Raw genomic sequence first — 27,074 nt, 5'->3', positions numbered from 1 at the left:
CATGGAAATTTGGATGAAGGCTTCATTGCACCTCTCAGTACACCACCGTAGCATTTCAGAACAATAGAGCGATGTCATGTGAAATTAAAACACATAATATTATATTATTGGCTTGAAACGCTACAATAACTTTAGAGAGTGTACATGTAAATCTCTTGAGAAATAGACATCGGTTTTGAAGTGAGGCAGGTACAACATTGTATGAGGTGGACGTGAAAATGAAATGGGCAAATGGGCAAATCCATGATAATGCATCACGTTTTGATAACCAAATTAGGAGTAGGAGCTTTTAAGAGGAAAATTAACTCATTTGGAAGTGTTTTTAAAATAACTGAAAGCGTTTTTAGTGGAAATGTTTTGAAACAAATCCTTAACAAAAGTGCAAATGAATCCTAAAAAAGTACTTGAAGTGCTTTCGAAACGTAAAAGTATTTTATCTAAAAGCATTTTCAGTTATTTTAAAAGTACTTCCAACCAGCCATAAGCCACTCAAGTCAACTTTTGGCAACTGCCCAAGATTCCACAAAGGCACATGAGTTTGGCAAAGTACAAAACTATCTTGGACATAATCTCAAAAACACTTTCTCAAGTGTAACTATTCTTGCTACCATTTTTTTGCTAAGCAAGTTAGGCACCACCATTAATACTTGTGACAAATGAGAAAAAGAAGGGTTAGGTATTGATGGTGCTATATTTCCAATTATCCAAGCTACTTAGCTCTTAAAATAAAGGAAATTAGAAAGAGAAAAGCATTTTTTCCCCCAACATAAAATTCTTTGAGCAATAAATTTGGAGGGTTTGTGTTGTTCACTATTGCAAGTACCTCCACCAACCCTTGTTTTTTACCACCCATGCTCTCTTTGAAAGAGAATATGATTCCCCAATTTGAAAATTTCCACACATGAACAGTTGCTTTCACTTTCTAGGCACTATTTTAAATAGGGTAATTTGCATTTACTACGGAAATTTGGCACGTTACTTCAACATGGTTGTAAATTGCTCAAATGTAAAATTAGGTCAACTGGTCAACACACATGCATCGAAATTTGATTCCTAATTAACGTCAATTAGAATAGATTGAAACAATAAAAATCTAATTAGTGATGTTTTTAAGTATGCATATGTAAATTAGGTTAATTGATCTGATCAACATGGTCATAATAATGTGTATGTTTTGTTACACTAAGATAACTGTAAATCAGAATTATATTAAAATGTTGTTTTTTCGAAAATGAAGAAATAAAGCCAGTGGAATATTAAGTTATTTGAAATACAGGCGGGTTTGGATCCTTTGATCTCTACTTTCCTTGTAATAATGTATTGGTTGGGCACTTGATCCCATATCTGGTTTAGATCAACCAATTAAGCAACTCGCACAAAACAAAAAAATAATAATAATAAGTTAATAAAAAACCCAAGAACAATGCTCATGCCACGTGTCTCTTGCAAAAGAGCGAGTACCCTAATTGCCAAATGCTATGTTTGGATGAAATAAATAAACTTGACATGCATCATTTTCTTTATTTAGATTTATAAACATAGAAATTTAGAATTTTCATGTAAAAAAAAAAACTTGAAATTTGGGACCTTTAATTTCCAAATTTAAATTTAAATAGATGTCATTTCTCAATTTCTATGATTGAGAGTTTAGAAATAACAAACGGTATTAAATTATATTATTCTTTAAAGTTAACCAAACAAGAAAATCCATAATTTTTAATTCCCGTCATTTAAAATTATGTAATAATCTTAAATTTAGGATAAAGGCTCCAGCTCTCAGCGTCCTGCTGTGGGGTTTTAAATGCACAGTGGGCGCACTGCGCGCACAACACCGGTCCAGCCCCAGTCAAAAGGATCACCCTCTGCTGCCACTCCCCACCCTTTCTCTCTCTAACTTTCATCTTCGTCCATTAATGCTCTTCCTCTCTCTCTCTCTCTCTAAAAACCAAATCTTTCTCTATCTAAAATCACTTGTTAAATAACCCATCAGCTCACTAAACGCACTAGCTCTTCAAAAGCTCACACACTCGTTACTCTCTCTCTCTCGGTTGGTATCTCAAGCTTCGGTTTTGGATTCGGGTTCTGGTCGAATGAGTTCGGGTTGTTGAGAAAATGGATCCTCCACTGATCAACGAGTCTTCCTCCTCAGTAGCTAACCCAGCATCCTACAGCCTGGCGGAGATTTGGCCCTTCAGCGGCGAGCCCGGTGGCAGCGGTGGCGGGTTGGGGCTCGGAGTGGTTAACTTGGGTCAGAGTTTGGGTGGGCTTGGAGATAGCTCTGTGAACAGAGATGGGTCGTTGGAGGAATCGACTGTGACTGAGCAAAGCGGCGGCGGCGGCGGTGGTGGAAGGAAGAGAAGGGATGTGAACTATGAGGACGAGTCTTCGAAGCGGGTTTCCACTCGTAGTGGCAATGGCTTGGTTCGTAATTTTCACTCTTTTACGTGAAATTTGATTGCTTGGCTCGATTTTATGTTTGGTTTCTGAGAAAATGTTGCAAATTAATGCTAAAGCAATGAACTTTATTGGTGGGCTTTCATAAATTAGCTAGATTGTGGAAAATGGATGGAAATAATAAGAAAAAGAACGAATTTTTTTAAGTCAAGGGTCCTTATATTTGAACTTAATTTAGTGAAAATTTTGTTGCAAATAATTGCGTGAAGCGGTTAATTTGTGTAATTGCGATTGTGCTATCTCAGCCATCTATATACTGTAAAGACTTGGTTTTGAATGTTAATGCATCCGGAAATGGCGTGATGTGCGTCGTTAAGCGAGTTAAGCTGCATGATTTTCAGTTAATGATGCCTGCCTGTATGTTGTTTGCTTGTTCTTGAATTTTTGTATTGTTGTTTATCGAACAGAAAGATTTGGGTAAGCGGATGAAATTAGCGGTATCCAGAAATGAAAATGACAATTTGAAGGCTGAAGTTGAAGAAAGTTCAGCTGGTGGCGACAGCAAGCCAGCTGAAGAAAGCACTAAACCTTCCGAGCCACCCAAGCAAGACTATATCCATGTGAGGGCAAGAAGGGGCCAAGCTACAGATAGCCACAGTCTAGCCGAGAGAGTAATGCACTTTTGGTCCTTTTGAATTTACAATATTAGAATCTAGAACATCAATTGCGGTTTACATGTTCTTAATCAAGCTCTGTAGATCTCGCTAGGGAATAGGTTTCTGTTTTATTGACATGTTCGGTAAATCAGTGTGATTCATTCACTCTTTCAACTTGTGCGTACCATACCCATTTTGGCAGGCTAGGAGAGAGAAGATCAGCGAAAGGATGAAAGTTCTCCAAGATTTGGTTCCCGGATGCAATAAGGTATTCGATGTTGTTTAGTTGTCTTTATGTTAGTCATAATATTTACTTAGAGCATATGATCGATGTAGTTAGTATTGGGAATCTTTGTTATGTAATATGTTGTTTCCAATTTTATTACAAGATTTATTCTAAACATCTTGGGTAATTATCTAGTGATCTGAATTCTGAAATCAATTTTGTTTCACCAAGTATGTTTCCCTTACACATGTTGTACTTTTTTTCTGAAAAGGTTATTGGGAAAGCACTCGTCCTTGATGAGATTATTAATTACATCCAATCACTGCAGCACCAGGTCGAGGTATCTATTCCTTCTGACTCTATCTTGTGCTACTTGGTCACATGGTTTTGCTTTAAATTGATTAACCTAAGACTGTAATCTGGTTATTCTATTCTGTAGTTCCTTTCGATGAAGCTGGAAGCAGTCAATTCAAGGGTGAACATGAATCCCACAATTGAAGCGTTTCCTCCAAAAGATGTAAGTACTCTGCACTTCTATTACCTTCATAAAACCCATGGACCTACTCTTTTTGGAACTATTTTCCAATATGTAATCCTTGAGATGCTTTGTTATTTCCGGTTCAATAGATTTCTGAAGATACTACTGCTTTTTAGAATGTAAACCTTTGTCTCGGGATTTTTTTGGTACAACCTGTCAATTTTAAACCTTTGTCTAGGGAATTATTTTTGTACAAACTTATTAATCTTAGGGATGCATCCAAGGAATGTAAATTTCTGTCAACCAAGGAGTGTGCTTGTTGTAAAGTTGGCCACTGGACACCAGTGTTGCTCTTGGTTTTCCAAGATTTGTATTTGTGCGTTTCTTATTGCATTGCCAAGGCACTTCTAGGCTCATCGTTTTCCATAACCTAACCCATGCTACATGCATAAAGATTCCAGGAAATCTCTTGTATTATTTGCGATGACATATTTTCTTACTCCTTGATTTCCCTTGAAGTATAAAGTACTGATTTCGTTTTCCCATTTCGAATTTAAATGCTATCACCATCATGCTGCCTCCTATTTCCCAGGACCACAGTCCCTTTTCTGTATATTCTCATCCCTTTAACTCATATTGCAATGATTTACCGTCTCATCGGTTGAGTAAGTTTGTTTTTTATGAATAAAGTTTCTTTCCATGCACGGAAAGATAACTATGTTCTAGGTATATGCTATATGAGTTTCTTATGGGTTGACCTGATGTTTCAGCTTGGTGCACAGCCATTTGATGCTGCGGCGTTGTTATTCAGCTCGCACACACCAAGGGAATACGCCCAAAGCTCACAGCCCGAATGGCTACATATGCAGGTTGGTGGTAGTTTCGATAGAGCAACGTAACTTCAGGGGATAATTCTTCAAGTCGTAATTGGTGGCAGATGTGATTATTCCGTAGGAGATGCATCTAATTGTCGTACGTATCATCTGACTAGATAATATTATACTCTACTTTGTTGTATTAGTCCCGTAGAAAATATGTTAGAACAGCTTCGTTCAAATGTGTAACAGAAGTCTTGTGCTTGCTCTCGAGATTTTATTTATAATATATCTGATTATTTTTACATGATATTTCTTCGTGTCACGAACTTCTGGTTCAGATTCAGCGGAAAAATTCAGGTATAATTTTGTATCTTAAAAACTCAAAAGAAAAAAACTCAGCTCCTTCGCCTCCCTCGGCTCATGGTGTCATGGCCGGAGACGCCTAATTACACCTACCGGTGGCATACCTCGAAAGAAAGTGAAAGTTTTAGTCTTCAGTTTAAGTAGAATATGAACAAGTATGATCCGTTGGTGACCAACTGACCTAGAAACATATCGATGCGCATACACAACAACAAAGAAAGCAGAAAGCAGGGGAAGAGAGAACCAAAACAAAAACCAATAACCAAATTAAATTCACAGTATTTTAAACCCCGAACTTGGATCGAATGCCGTTGATGACATCTTCATCTACTTGGAAGGCCTTAGTTAACACTTGGTCGGGGAGCAAAGGCGTCGAAGTGAACAGATTTAAAGGCAGTACAACAGAACCAGGCAAGTGACTGTTGAAAGCAGTGAAGGCCAGAGCCTTACCTTCTCCAACATTGAGCTGAAAGTGAACGAGTCCTCGTGGAACCACAAACATCTGCCCAGCACTCAAAACCTTGGAGTAGTACACGTTTCTCGTTGTCACAAACCCTACGAGGAGCTTCCCTTCGATGACCACGCCCGACTCACTCGCACGAGGGTGCGAGTGAGGCGGATTAAGACCGCCGGGGGCAAAGTCAACCCTGTTCATTGCTATCCCAAGAGTATTGAGGCCAGGAAATGCAAGGACATTCGCAGTTGTTACCTTCGCCCCAAAGACATTGCTTGTGTTCCCTTGTTTGCTCAGTCCATCAAAGAAAAAGTCATCTGCAGTAGTGTTCGACACGGGTTTGCAGGGAAAGCCGTTAACTGCCCCGGACGCGCTCAAATCCGCCACGCAAAAGTCCTGTAATGGATCAGGATCAGCAGAATCAGAGGGTAAGGGAAGAAGGAGCATCGAAACAACGAGGCAGAGTATGAGGCCGATAATGTTCATGGCTAGAATACTAGACTTCTGTTATGTTCAAAACAAAGCAAGCAGTTGGAGTTGTAGATTTTGTCTCTATTTATCTCTTCACAGTATCCTGAGGCCTTGTATTAAAAATGAGGACTTTTGTTGTTGAATTCAACAACAAAAAAACCAACAGCAGCAGCTTGGAAGAAGGGGAAGGGGGGGTTTTTCAAAAACTGATAGTCTTTGTATTGGACCACAATCATAATTGCCTTATTGGTGGATGTGAGCTGGGTTTGAAAATGTCACCCTGATAGCAACATTAACTCCTTTTCAATCTTTTTCTTGATGAACCAGCATCATCCAATCCCACAAGTGGCGTATTAACTTTCCGTTTAGTAGGTTGGATGAGATTAGGGTTTAAGATATAATTAGATTAGTAAGGACTTGTAAGACAGGACTTGTAACCTATGTATAAGAATAGATTAGATAAAATACTCTATTGTGGACTCATAACTCATTATGTCCAGTCTTGTCCATCTCACATTTGACACAACAAACAACGAACTGGATTCAAGTCTATTTTTAATTTATCACAACATATTTCATCCAGTCCACCAAACCGTAAAGGGAGATTTGCAAATACTAAGGGTTTTAGAATAAATTAGTTAGAAACGAATTAGACGGGGAGCTGAAATGCAGTTCAAGAGCAATATAAATATATAAACAAATGATTCACAGATGTAGTTTTTCGTACTTGCACTTGAACTGCATCTGTAGTACAACTCTAACTAATTCAACATAAATCTCTTCGTACTTGCACACTGCTCACCACTAGTACCATAAACGGTGTTCATACTTGGTGCAATTATGAATAGCAATTTTATTTTTTCTGACAATGTAATATTTTAAACGATTTTAATATACGAAGAAAATAATTCAAACTTGAGTGCAAAGAGCCGGTGCATTGTTTTGTGGCACATCTTGTAATTTTTTTTCTTCTTTTGGAATTGTGACCTTGTAGGGTTTGTTTGGTGAGCTGGATGAGATTAAACCTTAGAAATATAATTGTATTGATAGAGACTTGTAAGATAGGAATTGTAACCCATCTATAAGGATATGTTAGATAAGACACTGTATTGTGAACTTATAACTCATTATGTCTAGTTTTGTTCGTCTCAAATTTAAACACAATAAACAATAAACTGAACTTAAAACTATTTTAATGCTCACAGCGACCAGCCTATCATGACTCATAAGCATTGCCTCGGCTGCAGTGGTTGAAAACGTCTTGCTAGTTGACTGGTTAAAACTTTGACACAGCTCTTCCCTTTATCTCTATTTTCTCCTCATGACTCATAAGCATTGACTCGGCCAAAAATGAAAGATGCATATGTTTTAGTCGTCATCAGATTATGAATCCACCTTTGCTTTAATTTAAGAAAGATTTAACGAAACACTTTTCATTTTTAACGAAAAATTACTTTTTTATCATCGTGCCAACTTTTTTATTGGGCTTATTTGCGTGAAATCAAAGCAAGCCGACTGTTAGGTTTTTGTTTCGGCCCATTATTTCAATGTTCCCCAAACCCAAATAGTTTCATTTGCATTTTATTCCAAATATGTGCGTGGTTCTCGGCAATATTTGGTATCATATCATCTCCACGTGGTGTGACCATTCATCTTGTTATATACTCAAACGACAAGATTGATATGTTTCAATACACTGAAATTTTTTGTGGTTCTTATTTTATTTACAAGGACCTCGCCAAGTCCAATGATTTATAAATTATATTATAGGATTTTTAAATTTACTTCAAACCTCGATTTACAACGTAATCAGGAATCAATTGGAATGCATAGTATGAATGAAAATACATAATTCTCAAATTTTACAAAAGTCGTACAATATGAAGAAGAACTCAACCTCTCTCCTCTCCTGTATAATTCGATATGAGCAATGGGCCAAGAAACAGATATGTTAGATAAAACACTGTATTGTGAACCATAACTCATTATGTCTAGTCTTACCTGTCTCAAATTTAGACACAATAAACAATAAACTGGACCCAAATTTATTTTAAAGCTCACAACGACCAGCCTATCATCCAGCCCGCCAAACACGGCTGCAGTGGTTGAAAACTCTTGCTAGTTGACTGGTTAAAACTTTGACACAGCCTTCCCTTTATCTCTATTTTCTCCTCATGACTCATAAGCATTGACTCGGCCAAAAATGAATGATGCATAGTCTTAGTCGTCATCAGAGTATGAATCCACCTTTGTTTTAATTTAAGAGAAATTTAACGAAACATTCTTGGTATTGTTCATTTTTAACGAAAAATCATTTTTTTTACCATCGTGCCAACTTTTTTATTGGGCTTATTTGCGTGAAATCAAAGCAGGCCGATCGTTAGGTTTTTGTTTCGGCCCATTATTTAATGTTCCCTAAACCCAAATAGTTTCCTTTGCATTTTATTCCGAATATGTGCGTGGTTCTCGGCAATATTTGGTATCATAAACATCTCTACGTGGTGTGATCATTCATCGTGTTATATACGCAGACGACAAGATTGATATGTCTCAATACACTAAAATTTTTGGTGATTCTCATTTTATTTACAAGGACCTCGCCAAGTCCAATGATTTATAAATTATATTATAGGATTTTTCAATTTACTTCAAACCTCGATTTACAACGTAATCAGGAATCAATTGGAATGCATGGTATGAATGAAAATACATAATTCTCAAATTTTATAAAAGTCGTTTTACAATATGAAGAAGAACTCAACCTCTCTCCTCTCCTGTATAATTCGATATGAGCAATGGGCCAAGAAACAGAAAAATATAAAATTAAACAACAAATTAGGGGGGGGGGGGGGAAGAGAGACAAACCCCGGTTTAATAGTTACAATTTTCACACAAAAACCAACTGATTTCCTAAAATTTAACATCTACATCTACTTGAATGCCTCTGTTAATGCTCGGGCCGGGATTGAAGGTGTGATGAAGCACACGAGACCCAGGCAAGTGACCGTTGAATTTAGCCGGAAGTGAAGAAATCCGGTGGATATCGCAAGCATCTGCCAAGCACTCGGAAACCTTGGAGTTACACACATGGTTAGTTGTCACAACCCCCGCAAGTAGCTCCCCCTTCACTAACCACTCCAGACTCACTTGTGCAAGCGCATGACTCTGGTGGATTTGGATGCAATCCGCATGGAGCAAAGTTAAACTCTGTTGATTGATATCCCAAACGTGTTGAGCCGCGAAATGCGAAGGAAATTCCCGGCTGTTAGTTTCACTCGGAAAAAGATTTGTGTCGGTCCGTCAATTAACCTTAGCACTTCTGTCCTTGCACAACACATGCCACTCTTGGAGCACTGCTGTTTGAAGAGCACGGTGTTCGGCCTCCTCTGCTGTCAACTTTGACAGGGTTGTAGGTCCCTTTGGTTTCCCATTTTCCTCGCCATCTTTTTTCTTTTCCTTCTTTTTCTTCATTTTATCCTCGTCTTCTTCGCCGCTTTCATCGTCCTCTTCTTCTTCTTCGTCGTCGTCATCATCAGATTTCGGAATCTTTTTCTTAGGTTGGGCTGCCTTTAGCAAAGCTATCCGTTCCATCGAGATCCTAAGCCTCTCAGCAGCCGCCACCTTCACTTCGTCTTCAGGCATGTACTCAACACCCCCATCTGTGAGGTCATCCAACCAGCCCTGTAGATCTGATCCTATCTCCTTTGTAATTGACGCATCAGAAGCTCGAACCACAAATTTGCATATCATGGTCGTAGTCTCATCGCCCAGGTCAACATTTCGGCTCACTTCACTGGCTCCAAAGATCATCAGGCCCAAGAAGCCACCGTACCAGGTTTTTGCAGCAAAGCACAGCTGTCTCAGGACAAAGAATTCAACATGAATATTGTGTGGTTGATTAGAAGGCCAAAAGCACTACCATTGAATAATTTTACCAAAATAACATCTAGCCAAATACCAGTAGCTTAATTTCGATGAAAATCAAGGATAAAGGTCGTACCCAGTGCACAAGGCTCCCGCTTTACGCAGGGTCTGGGAGAGATGAAAATCAAGGATACTTGAATATAATTTCTACTCGAATTTGATTGCCAATTCTACTTTTCCAAGTAACATTGATTATTATAATTGATGACCAAGTTACATCTGCATTTTACAAGTTTTTCTTTCTTCCAGCTTTTAGCAGGAAAAGTAAGGCCATGATTTGCCAAGTTTGGCTTACCGGTTACATTCGCAATCAGTCTGTAGAATTTCCATAATAGAAGCAAACAACGAATAACAAAAGAGAGATGCAAATAAAATAGTAGTAGAGAGTGAGAGACAGTACCTGAAATCCTGCCACTGTTCGGATAACATGTGAACAAACTCTGTGGAATGGCTTGGATGACAAGGATTTTAGCCCACTCAGGAAAGGAGATGCCCCATACTGCTGTGCAGCAGTAGCCTTGAAGCCACTTCCTTCATAAGTATATGTACCAGTGTACTCTACTATGGCTGGTAAACTGGGCCATAGGCGGAAAAATTCAACGGGGGAGATCTTATGAGGCAAAAGAAGCTCGGTCAGCGGAATTTTGTAAGGTTGACACCTTAAAATGACAGGTTCTCCCAGTTCTGGCCTTAAACTTCTCTTTTGTCTCATGATTTGCGGATCTTCTTCGGCATAGTCACCTTCATAATCTATTGGAGCACTTCCATAAAAGGGGTAGTATAAGACTTGAACCCAAAGGGCGCACCTTTCAAAATGGGAAACACCCACAGTTACGCTGCAAAGTACCGGATCCTAGCAACAAGAAAAACAAGTAAAATCAGAACATCTGTTGTCAAAGAGAAAATTACTACACGGAAGACAAAAGTGCAAACAAAAAACATAAAATTAAAGAAAAAACGATGAGAGCCCAACGATACTTGAACACTAATGTCAAACAGCATATCTTGTTCAGCTGTGTACAACATCACATGAATATTAACATCCTAAAGCCATTCTCCAGCCCGAAATATTTGTCCAGAAACAGGAGAGGGGGAGAGATGGCAGAGAGCACATACCATACACAGAACAAAGCTTCATAGATTGACAGAAATTAGGGAAAACATTAGCGAGGGTGACTGAAGAAAAAGGGCATCCCAATGAGTCAAGCAATATACCAAGACAAAGGGCAAGATAGGGATATCAATTTCACTCTTTGAGACATAAACTGATAAACATTTGTATACAAGAAGCTATAGATCCTCCTCCCAGAAACACTAACAGACTAACAGTATAACTTTCTAAAGGCAATTACTGACTATAGAATGCAGTTTTAGAAGAATGGTGATTCTTGACTAGCAGATTCCAACCAAAAACAAGATGCATTGCAAAAGAAGACAAGGAAAAGGGGACAAAGAATGAATTCATTATAGAGGTAGAACGGAAACCTGTGAAACAAGGCTACGCAACTGCCGTACTGCTTGAGGAGACCCATCCATAAAATATAATGCACCAGATAACCCAACTCGAATATCGACCCGGTTGAGCTCAAGCTCAGTTAAATTTAAGACCTGCGCGTTCATCAATAAGGAATAAGAACTATTAACAGAAACAGGAAACAGGAGTCTGCCAAGAACATACAACAACAACAACCACAACAAAGCCTTTTCCCACTAACATAGAGGCCATTTAATGGCACTTAAAAAAGGTAGGATGCAAATTTAACCTTCAAGTGGAGAGATATCCTTCCATCACTAGAATCTGCCAAATGATATGCTTCGATGTAGCAAGGATCACTGCTACCAGTCAAAGTAATTGCACTGGGAGGAACTTTGAGTAAAGTGGAGTCAACTCCTTTAGTCAGAAGAAGGGTTAGTTCACTAGGATCCGGCCTCCAAAGTTCTAGAATAGCCTTATGAACCAATCCTTCTAACTTTCTATCCTGAGCTGCAGCTGCTTCGTAGAACTGGACAGTTAGTTTATGGTGGCTAAATGGATAATCACCTCTGGCTTCACTCACCCCTGCCCACCTGTAAAACAATTATTACTGTTTTACTTTGTGTGTACAAATATAACATGTTTCTTTAAAGCGAGGAAAACATAAAAACACAATTCAATATTCATGTCATGTTGTTATATATGCCACGCATATGTGATGTATATATTTGTTCATGCATATATATGCATTAGACAATGGTAGTGTAATTTCGTACTGAAGAGACATGCTTCCACTTTGATCTAAGTCATTCTCGCCTTCCTGATAAATTAAGTTTTGAGTCTTTTGACATAGGTTGAAAATCTATATCTACACAGATTTTCTTTCTAATATCTGGATCCAGCAATCAGAACCTTGTGGATATTCGATATAAGTCTACACAGATGAAGATATAGAAGAGATAAGATAACCCATCATAGAATGCAAATCACGGTAATCACCACATAAAATAGCATCAGACCACATGGGGGGAAGAACACCAGACAACAAGGATGTAAATTACTATAAGCATATATTGGTGTAACAAGAAATTTCATTAAAAACTCGATACAGACCACCCAAACTCTATGGCACATGGCTCGCCATCACAGGTTCACAAAAATATATAATATGCTCACCTGCTTTCTGGATGACTTGTAACATACTTGATTCTCTGCAATATCAAACGGCTCTGATGCTTGTTAACAGAGTCCGCAGTACTACCATTCCTGAACTCTTCAAGTTCTTTAGTCAGTAATTGCCCAGCCCTTGGGTTGCGTGATCCCAACCGCTGAGCACATAAAAGAACTGCCTGAACATCTAGAAGCCTGTTTGCTGAATCAGCAGATGAATCTATATTGAACAAAACCTTGTGGATGTTCGAAATAATCATGTTCAATGGATCCTCAGGATCATCAGCAAGAAGTGGGTCCAGACCTTCTAGATCTATGTGCTCTGAAATAGCCCAAATAAGGCGAGCACATATTCTTGGGGTATTTACCTGTAAATTTGACAAAGGTGCAAGATAACAAGTAGGAGAAAAAAAACACGAATTCAGCCAGTTGTCAAAACAAGAGATAAAAGAGCATAATTAGCTTGGAACTTTGGAAGTTCTAGTACAACAAAGAAATATAGAAGTGAAAAACGAGAAAACAAGCAAGAAAATAATATGGGAGGCAGTAGTCATAAAAGAATGAAACTTGGAAACTTCAACAGTAACTGCCGGTAATCAGGATATAGAAAGGTTGGTGTCTAGCCCATTTGTTATGATCTTTCAAAACTTGGAGTCTGTGTGAGACAATATCAAACAGTGTTTTTTTTTTTTTTTTTTTCCCTCAGCTGGCACAAAATACTGGTTATGTGAAAGGTAGGGAGTTTTCACTGTTCTCTAGCTCAAAAAAAGAACATATATTGCAGTCTCTTTCCAGTCTCAAATATCACTTGGATAGAGGAATTCAGATGTAGAATTGCCAAATTTATACAATCAATTCACTGAGATGTAAACAATCTGCTGACGTTAAAATGTTCATTTGCTGATACTAGATTGCCTCAGTTTCTTGTTACTTTATAGCTTCATTCCTTTGGCAGTGGAATGCTATGCTATATAATGCACCCTAGTGCAATGAAAATCGACTTGTTTCTAGAAATAACTATGTTCGAGTTTGTGAGGTCTATGGAAGGAAGAAGAAACTACTTCGGATTTAATGTTTATCCACCACCAGAAGCCTTTTTCTATATTGAAGTTCTGATTCAACAGCTAGCTGTCTAGAAGTCCATTTCCAAAGGTTCATATATTCAGTAACATATTGAAAGTTCCTTTGATACTTCTAGTGCTACCAACTATCAAATTCTATTAACCTATCATATTAATGCAATGCTTGTCCAACAACAACAACAACAACAAAGCCTTGTCCAAAAAAATAAATCATATCAATGCAATGAAACTCATAAATGGTCTACATAAACAGTTCCATCATAATGTATAATATGATTCAGTAACTGTCCTTGCCCACAACGTATATGCAAAGCCAACATGCTAAACCATATTAATACAAGAAGAGTGTGCATACCTCACGTAGATCTTTCACAAGTTCACGTTGCAAATTCTGCAATCTTGTCTCATTTAAAATTTGGTCCTGTGAAGCCCCATCTTTAACTCTTTTTACACCTCCCCTAGTATCATAAATATGACATAGCCTCACAAGCAACTTCAAATAGCAATCAATTGCATAGGTCCGGCCTTCACAATCCCATTTGACACAAGGCCGGCAAACCTCCACCACTTCCAAAGCAGGCTCTGTCCAATTTAGTGCACCATAACCAGTTCCATATGCCAAGGCTCCTATAACCCTGCTCTCCATCCCTGTGTTCTTTTGTTCAGGCAAAGGCAGAGACAACTGAAAACAACTTTCAACTAATGATGCTACTAACTCCTCCCTAAATAAGGTCTTGCTTGTAACACTATTAAGATCATCTTTGATTCTTGCATCCTCAAAAAGTGAAGCTATATCAGTTCCGGCAAGAGGTTTCTGGCCTCTTCGGACACTCTCCTTTGCAAAGAGATCAACACAAAGCGCTGTTCGACAAATACAAGCTAAAGCATGCATACGATCTGATTCTGCCCTCAAATTTCTCACCATAAGAAGCAGCCTCTTAAACAACGAAACCTACATACGAACAATTCCTTTCCTTAAAACTAGAACTTATGCGAATTAAAATAACGAACCAAATGGTGCATACTGCACGTTATAGCAAGCTAAAAGGAAGTAACCATATTTACCTGCATATGAAGATCAAGCAGGTGCAGATTGGTAACCACAGCTCTAACAATACTCTCTCTTGCAGAAGCAAACTCTTGCCTATCCCAAAGTGTGAGAATTGCGATAATCGACTGTGAAGCCCACTCAGGCTTCCCACCAGGCACATCAGCCAGATACAGCATATCAATCCCAACTTCGAAAATCAAAGCCGGATCCAATGACGATGCCAGGAATGGCACCAAATGCGTGACCACATCCGAAACTCCCACCAACCTCTCCGCATTGGTATCCACAACCGTCCCATTGGAGCCCTTGGACGACTTTGACAGCTTCCTTATGACCTCCACTGAGCCTGAAGCCATGGCCTTGACGGCGTACACGATCGGAAACACTGTGGCCCGGAAGCTCTCCACCGGCAGAACCAACGACCTGGCCATTAACGCACTCCGCTTCTTCCACACGAAGTCGACCATCGACGACACCCAATTGGATCGAATCGCCAGCGAGTTCTCACTGTCCACTAACTTATCACCGGCCAGTCTGCTCATCCTCTTGGAATCGAACTCCTGAAACAACCGCCCCACCGACTCGAACGCGACCTTTGAAACGGCGTCGGATCCGTCGAGCATGTTCTGGCCAATGCGGGACCACCAATTCGACACCTTGTCGAGCAAATTGACATTGTTTTCACAGAGCGTGACGAGGTCATCGCGCGCCAGAACGCATCCGAGGGTTTCCGTAATGGAGAACCGGAGATTGTCGCTCGGCGAATCGAAGCAACTGTTGATTTCCTTCTGAGCGTCGGTAATGAGCTTGGAGAGGCGGTAGGAAGGGATTGCGGCGAGGATGGAGACAGCGGCGGCGCTGACGTCGGGATCGGGGAAGTCGAGATCGGTGAGAACTCCCGTGCAGACGGTGTCCCAGAGGTCGGCAGTGAGGCGGGTGGAACGAATGAGGTCAAAGGCGAGTTTTTTGGAGATGGCGGAGGCGGGGGAGGCGACGATCTCTTCGACGGCGGTCTTGGCGATGACGGAGATGTCGCGGCCGGCGGCGGATTGCTGGAGAGCTTGGAGAAGTGCGCCGGACTGGCGGAGGGCGTCGTTGGAGCGGAGGTCCGCTTGAATCTGGGCGAAGAGTATGTCCATGTGAGATCAACCTCGTCGTTCTGATGATGTTCGCTAGGATTTGGGAACTTCGGACATTTGAGAGTTAGAGAGAGAGAGAGAGAGTATGAATTGAGCAAGTAGAATTTGGTTTCAGTGTGTGAGGAAGAAAATGGGGATGGTGGTCAAATGTCTGGCTTGGCGGTTCAACTGGTTCAGTTGGTTGGAATCGCCGGGTCGCCAACGATCGAGTTTTTTGAAAAGAAGCCGAACCAGCCCCCACAAAATGTTGGGCTTTGAGTTGGAGGGCCCGAAGTGCTTTATTTCATGTTTCTCTAGGCCCTTCTTGTTAGTTTTTCGTAGGATTCGGGAAGGGTATTGGTCTGGGATCCGAGACCCAGATCCTTGATTCAAACCTAGGTCAACCATGAATCAAACATGATTTGTAAAAGACTCGAAAGTAGAACTCTATGTCATCTCATGTGTTTGACACAATGTTTAATAATATTGGCACGAGAATTAACTGTTCAAAAAATCCTCGCCTAAGCGTTAGGTGGTTGACCACCATCCCGATTAATGCTTAGGCGTTTGAAAATTTTGAAATGGCACCTAGACCTACTGAAGCGTCGGCCTAGGTGGGCTAGGCACGCCTAGACACTCGCCTAGGTTGTGACTCACTTAGACAGAAAATAGATAATTTTTATTTTGCATTATTTTTTTAATAAATTGTAAGAAACTTGTTGAATACTAAAATGAACACAAATTATATGTTTGCTCACCATGTTTTCATTATGTTTCAATACTTCATAATATATATATGTTATTTATTTTGTAATTTATGATGTAATTATATATAATTTAAGTATAAACAGATACTTATTTACACGAAATACAACAGAGTTACTTAAATCCGACTATTCCGCCTAGGCCCCGCCTAGCCACCTAGGGCTAGACCCCAACCTACCGTCCGACTAGCGCTTAGCGTCTTTTATAACCTTAAACTATGAGATGACAGAGAGTCTATGATTCAAGCTTCGAAATTCGTCTAAGATTAGAATCTTCCTAGGCATTTTTTAAAAACAATTATTACCATGTCATGCTCATTTCATTTTGTTTGTGATGAACAACTCCATGACTCATGGCACAGTGTACTGCCCGGATTACGACCAATTCGATTCAACTTTGCCACCAATCTTTGGTCATGACCTGTCGATCAACTGTTCATCCAACAACGAGCATACACTCGATAAACAGTGACATTCAACGAGCTCAAACAACCGAGATGCATAACTACTGACGAGACTAAACAATCAATGAGCTCGGTGTCACACACTTTCCAACATGAAAACAAACGCCAAACAACATTTCAGATAGAAACGTTCAAGCTGCCACAAAGCAGTACTTGTTGAGTTAAATACAGAAGATCCTAACAACGTTACACTTTAATCGTAAGTGGGAAAGAACACAGAAAATTCGACCAAAACAGAAACAGAGTATGTTGGAGTATGTGGCCAAGTGGCCAACTTTTGGCTATAAAAAATTATAAAGAAAAAAAGGTGGACAACCACTTCCTTGTTTTGGGGAAGAAAAAAAAGGTTGCTTTTCTCTTTTACCACCCGTGACTTTGGTTCTTCATAATTGTGAGGTTGGTTGCCTTTGGGAGTAATTGTGAGAAAGAGAAGCAGCTCATTTCAGTTTTGAAGAGAGGGAGATAGAGAGCATCAGAAAATAAAGGGTGCTGCATCTCCTCTTTGAAGGGAAGAAGAAAGTGTTCCTCTTCAATTGGTTAGTAATCATCCACCAAAGTAGTTGTTGTTGTAATAGCTTTGAGCTATATGTATAGAGAAGAAATTATTCATTATATTTCTTTCTCTATTTGTATCTGTGGTGTGTGAGAGCTATTGGGTGTATTGGGTTATTTGGGTTGTGAGATTGCCAACACTTTGTAAACTCCCATTTGGTTGATAGTGGATTCTTGGGTGAGCTTCTACTGCTCCGATGACGTACTCCAGTTACATTGACTGTTGAGGAATCTCGTTAAAATCTTGGTGTCTTTAATATTTTGTTCTTACATTTTCATTTGATAAATTTCCTGTGGGTTAGCTTGAGTTGGTTCCAACGGGTTTGGTGCTATCTTAGCACAACAATTGGTATCAGAGCATTGGTTGCTCTTGGGTACTGTCTAGTTGCCAAAGATGTCAAACGAGCAAGATGAGAATCCTTTTGGAAGCAGCTCCGGGTTTGCAAGAACTACGGTGCAAAATGCAAAGTTCGAAGTGGAAAAGTTTGATGGCACAAACAACTTCGGGATGTGGCAATGTGAGGTCAAAGATGTGTTGGCTCAACAAGATCTATTTGCCACTTTGGGAGAGAAGCCGGAAGCTATGTCGAAGCCGGAATGGGAGAAATTAAATTTGTGGGCTTGCTCTTCAATTCGGTTGTGCCTTGCAAAAACTCAGAAGTATTTTGTGATGCGGGAGACATTAGCAAGTGTGTTGTGGCAAAAATTGGAAGACAAGTATATGACAAAGAGTGCAGAGAACCGGCTACACTTGAAGAAAAAGCTCTACCGCTTCCAGTACAAAGAAGGTACAAAAATGATTAGACACCTTGATGCTTTTAATAAGTTGATTGCCGACTTGTTAAATTTAGATGAGGATATTAAGGATGAAGATAATGCCTTAATATTGTTGAATTCATTGCCGGACTCTTATGAGCATTTTGTTACCACTATTATGCATGGTAAAGAAACTGTAAAATTTGAAGATGTGTCAAATGCCTTGATGAATTATGAAATGAGGCATAGAGATAAAAATCATGATAGTACCTTTGAAGCTTTATTTGTTAGAGGTAGATCATCGGAGAGAAGATCATCTTCTAGTAGGAAAAAATCACAGTCTCCACCTAGAGGAAACTCTAAAGGTAGAAAACCTTTGGAAATGGATGAATGTGCATTTTGTCATAATAAGGGCCATTGGAAGAAAGATTGTCCTAGGTTGAAGACCAAAGGCAAAGAAAGTTCTGAAGCTAATGTTGCTGAGGTTGAAACAGATTTTTCTGATTTTGCTTTAACCACTTCCTCATCATTTGATTGTGCTACTAAGTGGGTGTTGGATACGGGTTGTACTCATCATATGACTCCTCACAAGGATTGGTTTTCAAGCTTGAAAGAGTTTGATGGTGGAGTTGTGTTCATGGGAGATGACAATCCTTGCACAACAAAAGGGATTGGTACAGTTCGTTTGAAGTTGCATGATGGCATGGTTAAAGAGTTGACAGGTGTTCGGTATGTACCAAATTTGAAGAAAAATCTTATTTCTTTGGGTACTTTGGAATCCAAGGGTTTCAGGTTTCATTCAGATGGACAGACATTGAAAGTTACTTATGGTGCACTTGTTGTGATGAAAGCTCCTAGATGTGGCCATTTGTATTTATTGCAGGGAAGCACTGTGACAGGTGAAGCATCTGTAGTCTCTGAAAATATGGGCACATCTGATTCAGATACTACTAGATTGTGGCATATGAGATTAGGCCATGCCGGTGAGAAAGCTCTACAAGGGCTTGTAAAACAAGGTATTCTAAAAGGTGCCACGACTTGTAAGCTTGATTTCTGCGAGCATTGTGTCTTGGGAAAGCAAACTAGAGTGAAGTTTGGTACTGCTGTACATCAGACGAAGGGCATTCTTGATTATGTGCATTCGGATGTTTGGGGTCCTACAAAGACTCCATCTTTGAGTGGTAGACATTGGTTCGTGACCTTTGTTGATGATTATTCAAGAAGGTCTTGGGTTTACATTATGAAGCACAAGAGTGAGGTATTGAGCATTTTCTTGAGTTGGAAGAAAATGGTTGAGAACCAGACTGGGAGAAAGATTAAGATTTTAAGATCGGATAATGGTGGTGAATACACATCCGATCCTTTCTTTAAAGTTTGCAAAGAGGAAGGAATTGTGAGACATTTCAGTGTTCGGGGAACTCCACAACAAAATGGAGTTGCAGAAAGATTGAATCGAACCTTGCTTGAAAAGGTTAGATGTATGTTGTCTCAGTCGGGTTTAAGCAAGTCATTTTGGGCAGAGGCAGTTAATTATGCATGTCACATCATCAACCGGTTACCCTCAGCTGCTGTTCAGGGTAAGACACCAATGGAGGTATGGACTGGAAAACCTTCTTCTGATTATGACTATATCCGTATTTTTGGTTCACCTGCTTATTTTCATGTAACTGAAAATAAACTTGATCCCAGAGCCAAAAAGGCTATCTTTCTTGGTTTTAGTAGTGGTGTCAAAGGTTACAGGTTGTGGTGCTCAGAGATGAAAAAACTTGTAATCAGCAGAGATGTGACATTTGATGAAGAAAGTATGTACAAAGTCTCTGAGAATAATGTGAAAGATGTCCAACAGGTGGAGCTTGAGAAAGTTGTCTCTGGTACTTCAAATCTTATTTCCGCTGATGTCGAAGCCACTACAAGTGAAGAAGTTGGAGACCATGAGGATGTTGAAGAAGTTGAACTTGAAGATTCTATTCAAGTTGAAGAGCAAGTTTCACCTCAAGAGTCTATTGCCAAGAACAGAGGAAAGAGACAAATTACCAAGCCAGCTCGGTATAGTGACTATGTTGATTTTGCTCTTCCTATTATCATTGATGATATTCCATCCAATTTCGAGGAAGCCATTGAGAGTGAGGAGAAGAAGAGGTGGTGCAATGCCATGGGTGATGAGATGAATTCTCTCTTGAAGAACAAGACTTGGGAGTTAGCTAAATTGCCTAAGGGCAAGAAAGCTATCGGTTGCAAATAGGTGTATGCCAAGAAGGAAGATGCTGATGAGAAAAGCAATGTGAGATTTAAAGCAAGATTAGTTGCTAAAGGGTATGCACAAAAGTAGGGCATTGACTACAATGAAATCTTTTCTCCGGTTGTGAAGCACTCCTCAATTCGTATTATGTTAGCTCTTGTTGCACAATATGATCTTGAGCTTGTGCAACTCGATGTGAAGACGGCTTTCCTACATGGTGATTTGAATGAAGATATCTATATGTGTCAACCGGATGGGTATATAGTGAAAGGGAAGGAAAATTTGTTTTGCAAATTGAAGAAATCACTTTATGGCTTGAAGCAATCTTCAAGGCAATGGTATTTGAGGTTTGATAAATTTATGAGAGGCCAAAATTATTCTAGAAGTCAATATGATCATTGTGTGTACTTCAAGAAGTTGCAAGATGGGTCTTTCATTTATTTATTGATATATGTTGATGATATGTTGATTGCCTCAAAGAATGTTGAAGAGATTGAGAAATTGAAGAAACAAATGAAGAATGAGTTTGAGATGAAGGATCTTGGTGAAGCAAAGAAGATCCTTGGCATGGAGATCACTAGAGATAGAGATAAGGGTTTGGTCAGTTTGAATCAAAGACAATACCTTGAGAAGTTGATTCGGAAGTTTGGAGTTCATGATTCAACCAAACCAGTTAGTACCCCTTTAGCTCCTCATTTTAAATTGAGTTCTCGACAGTGTCCTAAAACTGATAAAGAGAAGCTGCAAATGAAAAATATACCATATGCAAATTTGGTTGGTAGTTTGATGTATGCAATGGTATGCTCTAGACCAGATATTGCTCATGCAGTTGGCATGGTGAGTCGATATATGCATAATCTAGGTAAAGAGAATTGGCAAGTAGCTAAGTGGATATTGAGATATCTCCATGGTACTCGAGATGTTGGTTTATGCTTTGAGAATGATGACTCTGGTATTGGTCATTTTGCAGTTGGTTATATTGATTCAGATTATGCAGGTGATCTGGATGGAATGAAGTCTACTACAGGCTATGTGTTTACTATGGCTAAAGGACCAGTTTGATGGAGATCCATTTTGCAGTCGTCTGTTGCCTTGTATACTACAGAGGCTGAATATATGGCAGTTGCTGAAGCTATAAAGGAGGTCATTTGGATACATGGGCTGATTAAAGATTTGGGGGTTGATTAGAAGCAGGTGGAGGTACATTGTGATAGTCAAAGTGCCATTTATTTGGCTAAGTATCAGGTTCATCATGCGAGGACCAAGCACATAGATGTACGTTATCACTTTGTTCGTGAAATTGTTGGTGAAGGGGAAATCATTCTCCAGAAGATTCCAACTAAAGACAACCCTGCTGATCTGTTGACTAAGGTTGTTGGTGTCGCCAAGTTTGTTCATTGTTTAAACTTGGCTCACATTTTGCCTATATAAAGAAGGCGTTGAGCAGTAGGAGTTTTTTGGAGCATTTGGCTCGGCATGAGTTGTTCTCTTGCTAGTGTTTGGGAGTGATGTTGTGTGTTAATTGTGTTGGTTGGCTTATCATGGCGTTTTTCGAAACTTGGCCAAGGTGGAGTTTGTTGGAGTATGTGGCCAAGTGGCCAACTTTTGGCTATAAAAATTATAAAGAAAAAAAGGTGGACAACCACTTCCTTGTTTTGGGGAAGAAAAAAAGGGTTGCTTTTCTCTTTTACCACCCGTGACTTTGGTTCTTCATAATTGTGAGGTTGGTTGCCTTTGGGAGTAATTGTGAGAAAGAGAAGCAGCTCATTTCGGTTTTGAAGAGAGGGAGATAGAGAGCATCAGAAAATAAAGGGTGCTGCATCTCCTCTTTGAAGGGAAGAAGAAAGTGCTCCTCTTCAATTGGTTAGTAATCATCCACCAAAGTAGTTGTTGTTGTAATAGCTTTGAGCTATATGTATAGAGAAGAAATTATTCATTATATTTCTTTCTCTATTTGTATCTGTGGTGTGTGAGAGCTATTGGGTGTATTGGGTTATTTGGGTTGTGAGATTGCCAACACTTTGTAAACTCCCATTTGGTTAATAGTGGATTCTTGGGTGAGCTTCTACTGCTCCGAGGACGTACTCCAGTTACACTGACTGTTGAGGAACCTCGTTAAAATCTTGATGTCTTTAATATTTTGTTCTTGCATTTTCATTTGATAAATTTCCTGTGGGTTAGCTTGAGTTGGTTCCAACGGGTTTGGTGCTATCCTAGCACAACAGAGTAAAATGACATCCTCATCCTCAAAACCAAGGTTTTAAAAGACGCTAGGCGCTAGACGGGCGGCAGGCTGTGGCCTAGCACCTAGGTGGACCGGACGGATTTAAGTAAATCTATTGTATTTCGTGTAAATAAGTGTCTGTTTATACTTAAAATATATATAATTTCATTATAAACTAGAAAATAGAATGACATATATATTATGAAGTATTGGAATATAATGAAAATATGAGTAGCAAACATATAATGTGTGTTTCTTTAAGTGTTCAATAAGTCTCTTATAATTTATTGGAAGCAATAAAATGCAAAAGGGAAGTTATTTATTTTCTATCTAAATGAGTTGTAACTTAGGCATGTGTCTAGGTAGGTCTAGGCGTCCTTTCTTAATTTTCAAATGCCTAGGCATTAATCGGAGCGGTGATCAGCCGCCTAGTGCCTAGGCGCCATTAGGTAAGGATTTTTAGAACAGCGCTAAAAACAAAACTTTGATGTCCCTGATACAATCAGCGGTTACCTCTCAAGGGGCAGCCATTCATTTGACAACATCAAGCCCTATATCTCAGACAGTCTCCGATCATTTCCTTTTAACAGATCAAGGGGAAGCCAGGGTTCAACTCCACGAGGATCTCATCTTGGAAGACTTCAAGTATTGTCATCAAAGCTTCATTCTGTAAAATGTTAAACAATCTCAATTTGCACCCGAAGAAAGTGAAGAATAAAACTCACAATGGAAGATTTACTTGGTATGCCTGTCCAAAGCGGCTGGGATGATGGGAATCACACCTGCTGGGGACACAAGCGCGTCCACCAGTACGTCATGTGGAGTGATCGGTGTAACTCCTTCATCCAATATCTGTGTAGGATAGGAATGTGCAACTGCAATAACACCAGCCATCTTAAATAAAAACCCAACAGGAACACCAGTACCTAGAAAACTGACTACACTGACTTAGACCCGAGGCATGTACGCTATAACTAAAGGGAGAAACAAAAATTATGCATACCAAGGAGCGGTTGCTTCCAATTGTGTGCCCTTGCAAGCTCTTGGTAGCTTGTCAGGAATGTATCATAATAACTGTAGATGTTACAACACGTTAACGTCAGTTATGCACAAATCTATTAAGATCCGTAAATTTCTTTTCTTTACACAAATTTAAGGAGAGAGTATCAAGAGCCCTCGCCCTTGGTTTTAAGGAGCAGTGACATCTCCCAAATCTGTCAAATGCTAGTCCTATGAGCAGAAAAGGATAACCATATACAGTGAACAACCTTACACTAGGAAAAGCTTGGTAACTTGAATCCGCTAGCTCACGAGCTTGCTACTTGCAATCGCATGTCAGGTGACATTGCCCTTGTTCTGTATGGTGGAAATGGTTCTTTGCGCCAAGCAAAGAAGAGTGTGAGTCACAACCACAAACATCAGCTTTTTGATTCAAAGAAAAGTTGATGTTTAAAATTCTTGAAGTTTACGTTTGCCTTCTACTACGAAATTACACCGATAAAGGATTTGATATGTAAAGATTGTACAGATTTTGAATTGATTTGAAGGAGCTGAAGACAAGTTTAAAGTGTTGTTCATAGATTATGGTGACGAAGAGGACATCTCTTACAATTGCTTGAGGCCTCTCAACGACGATTATCTTCATGATGCAAATGGACTTGTTCAATTATGCAGCCAGGCATATATTACAGTCCCTAGTTGATGGAGGCAGACAATTTATTTGCGTGAGCAAATACCAAATAAAGAGTTTTTTGCCACAGTTAAGCTACTGGATTCTGAGGGGAGATGATTAAACGTGGACACCATGGTAGCGTTGATGCTGGTTTTAGAATTTGCTGCCATAAGAAATACCAACGCTCCAAATTCATCACATTTTCAGATTTACTGACCTTAATATGTTAAACTTCTTCGCATTACGGCCAGTTGTAGTGTAGTTTTATCGCATGCTTTCAATCTTTGGTGAGCTCTAAAGATTGTAGAATAATTGAAGTTAGATTCCTAGGCTAAAATTCGTTTGGAATGCACTACAAAAATTAGGAGGGACTTTGAAATGATATGTTACGTACACATTTGAGATAACTTTCAAATGACACGTTTTAAGGTTGAAAGTCTTTTGGCTTAGTGTCTTTGTATTGTTATAAAGTCCCTTTGTACTGCACGAGTGGTTCACTAGTATTGTTTTTTTAACAATAGAGTCCAAAGTTCCTTGAGACTTTGAAAGTCCTCTTCCAAACATAGCTTAAGAAACAATATGTGTTGTTAATGGTTTTAACTTTTTTATTTAGGGTTATGCAAAATATGTAAAATGGAGTGCGGCCCTAGCAGACTGCAAATTCGAAGGCTATGTTAGAAAAGTGGATTTGGAAAAACTAAAAACCCAATACATGCTTAAGGTTATTCATGAATTTCATAGGAAACATAAGATCATATAAATTCAAGATTACGTTAATTTTATATGTATGCTTATCCAACTTCTTCTGTCTGTTATTATTTTGTCATATTTATGCGCTACTTAATATATTTTTTTCTTCCAAGTTGTGGAGGTTAGTACTAGGGAGATTTCTTTCATGTGGAGCTTATGTTATTCTATGTTTTCAATGTGGAGATGAGGAACTAGTTTCTTTCAAATCTTTGTTGTCCAAAAGCCTATGCCTTTCAAGGAAAGCAGTTGTTGAGAAGGAACCTTTTTGGACACCAAGAACAACAACAAACTTTCATACATTTTTTTAATCTCCTCTCATTACATGATAGAATCTCTCTTTTGGTTTGAAAATAAACATTTTAGTCGCTTGTGCACTTACTTAATTGACAAAATATATACGTTTCAAGAAATACAAATTAACATGTATAAACATATCTTAACATAAGCATGTTTCTTCAGTTCTCCATAAGAAATATTAATTGCACAGGTAAATATATAAATTGAGTATATAAGCCCATCCATATATGCGGATAAGTATTACGGTTCGGTATTTGTTGAAGATAGTAATATTAAATAGGAGGAGACACATGCTGCTTGTTTGGTCATTCAACATGAATTTGGCATCATCTGTAGAAAAAATTAGGTGCAGATCAAAATATTATATGGGCCTTGTTCTTGCTACTAGGCCAAATTCATTTTGATCTGCACTCTACAGACTGCCAAATCCATGTTGAATGACCAAACAAGCCGCATTTATCTCCTCCTTTTTAGTATTATTATCTGTAACAAATATTGATCTGTAATACTATGAGCTTATATACTTAGGATGCATATTCACCTGCGCATATATACGTGCAATTAATATTTCTTATGAATGAGTGAAAAATATGTTTTCTGTAAGAGAGATGCATGTTCATTTGTATTTCTTGAAACATATATACTTTTGTCAATTAAGCAAGTGTTAAAGTGACTAAAATATTTATTTCCAAACCAAGAGAGTTTTTATCATGCAATGAGAGAGGAGATTAACAAAATATACGAAAATTAGTTGTCTGTATTTGGCATCCAATAAGGTCCATTCTCACAAGCTAGTTCTTCATCTACACATTGAAAACTTTGAATACCATAAGCTCCACATGAAAGAGAATCCTTAGCCATATCGATGCAAATGCAATCCCTAATACTAACCTCAGAATCCTTAGCCACATGGATACAACAACAACAACAACAACAACAACAAAGCCTTTTCCCACTAAGTGGGGTCGGCTATATGAATCCTAGAACGCCATTGCGCTCGGTTTTGTGTCATGTCCTCCGTTCGATCCAAGTACTCTAAGTCTTTTCTTAGAGTCTCTTCTAAAGTTTTCCTAGGTCTTTCTCTACCCCTTCGGCCCTGAACCTCTGTCCCGTAGTCACATCTTCGAACCGGAGCGTCAGTCGGCCTTCTTTGCCCATGTCCAAATCACCGGAACCGATTTTCTCTCATCTTTCCTTCAATTTCGGCTACTCCTACTTTACCTCGGATATCCTCATGCCCAATCTTATCCTTTCTCGTGTGCCCACACATCCCACGAAGCATCCTCATCTCCGCTACACCCATTTTGTGTACGTGTTGATGCTTCACCGTCCAACATTCTGTGCCATACAACATCGTTGGCCTTATTGTCGTCCTATAAAATTTTCCCTTGAGCTTCAGTGGCCTACGACGGTCACATAACACGCCGGATGCACTCTTACACTTCATCCGTCCAGGTCGTATTCTATGGTTGAGATCTCCATCTAATTCTCCGTTCTCTTGCAAGATAGATCCTAGGCAGCAAAAACGGTCGCTTTTTGTGATCTTCGCTAGATTGCTCCGGTCATTAGTGTGGATAAGTATATAAATGAATAGAGATAGGAAAGCAAACACAAGATGTACGTGGTTCACCCAGATTGGCTACGTCCACGGAATAGAAGAGTTCTCATTAATTGTGA

The 27,074-nt window shown here is 39.2% G+C and overlaps 3 protein-coding genes across 3 annotated transcripts; 1 reads left to right on the top strand and 2 right to left on the bottom strand.

Annotated features, from left to right (window-relative positions):
• Positions 1-1,785: 1,785 nt before the first annotated feature.
• Positions 1,786-4,881, top strand: LOC103455274 (transcription factor bHLH79). Its single transcript, XM_008394865.4, has 6 exons — positions 1,786-2,421; positions 2,862-3,065; positions 3,253-3,318; positions 3,548-3,616; positions 3,716-3,793; positions 4,525-4,881. The coding sequence occupies exons 1-6, from the start codon at positions 2,113-2,115 to the stop codon at positions 4,651-4,653; spliced, it is 855 nt and encodes a 284-aa protein (XP_008393087.1). The 5' UTR covers positions 1,786-2,112; the 3' UTR covers positions 4,654-4,881.
• A 165-nt stretch (positions 4,882-5,046) lies between these two features.
• LOC103455273 (germin-like protein subfamily T member 2) lies at positions 5,047-6,135 on the bottom strand. Its single transcript, XM_070811595.1, has one exon. The coding sequence runs from the start codon at positions 5,873-5,875 to the stop codon at positions 5,219-5,221; it is 657 nt and encodes a 218-aa protein (XP_070667696.1). The 5' UTR covers positions 5,876-6,135; the 3' UTR covers positions 5,047-5,218.
• Positions 6,136-8,548: 2,413 nt separating this feature from the next.
• On the bottom strand, positions 8,549-16,218 carry LOC103455327 (protein TPLATE). The gene is made up of 7 exons (XM_008394909.3): positions 14,576-16,218; positions 13,866-14,462; positions 12,435-12,796; positions 11,548-11,851; positions 11,270-11,392; positions 10,185-10,637; positions 8,549-9,715 (listed from the first exon to the last, which is right to left on the bottom strand). Exons 1-7 carry the CDS (start codon positions 15,698-15,700, stop codon positions 9,161-9,163), a joined length of 3,519 nt encoding a protein of 1,172 aa, XP_008393131.2. The 5' UTR covers positions 15,701-16,218; the 3' UTR covers positions 8,549-9,160.
• Positions 16,219-27,074: the final 10,856 nt, after the last annotated feature.

This window comes from Malus domestica, chromosome 14 (genome assembly GCF_042453785.1).
Source record: "Malus domestica chromosome 14, GDT2T_hap1".
NCBI lineage: Eukaryota > Viridiplantae > Streptophyta > Magnoliopsida > Rosales > Rosaceae > Malus > Malus domestica.
Note: the sequence above shows the minus strand (reverse complement) of the source record. Positions and strands in the feature narration are given on the sequence as shown.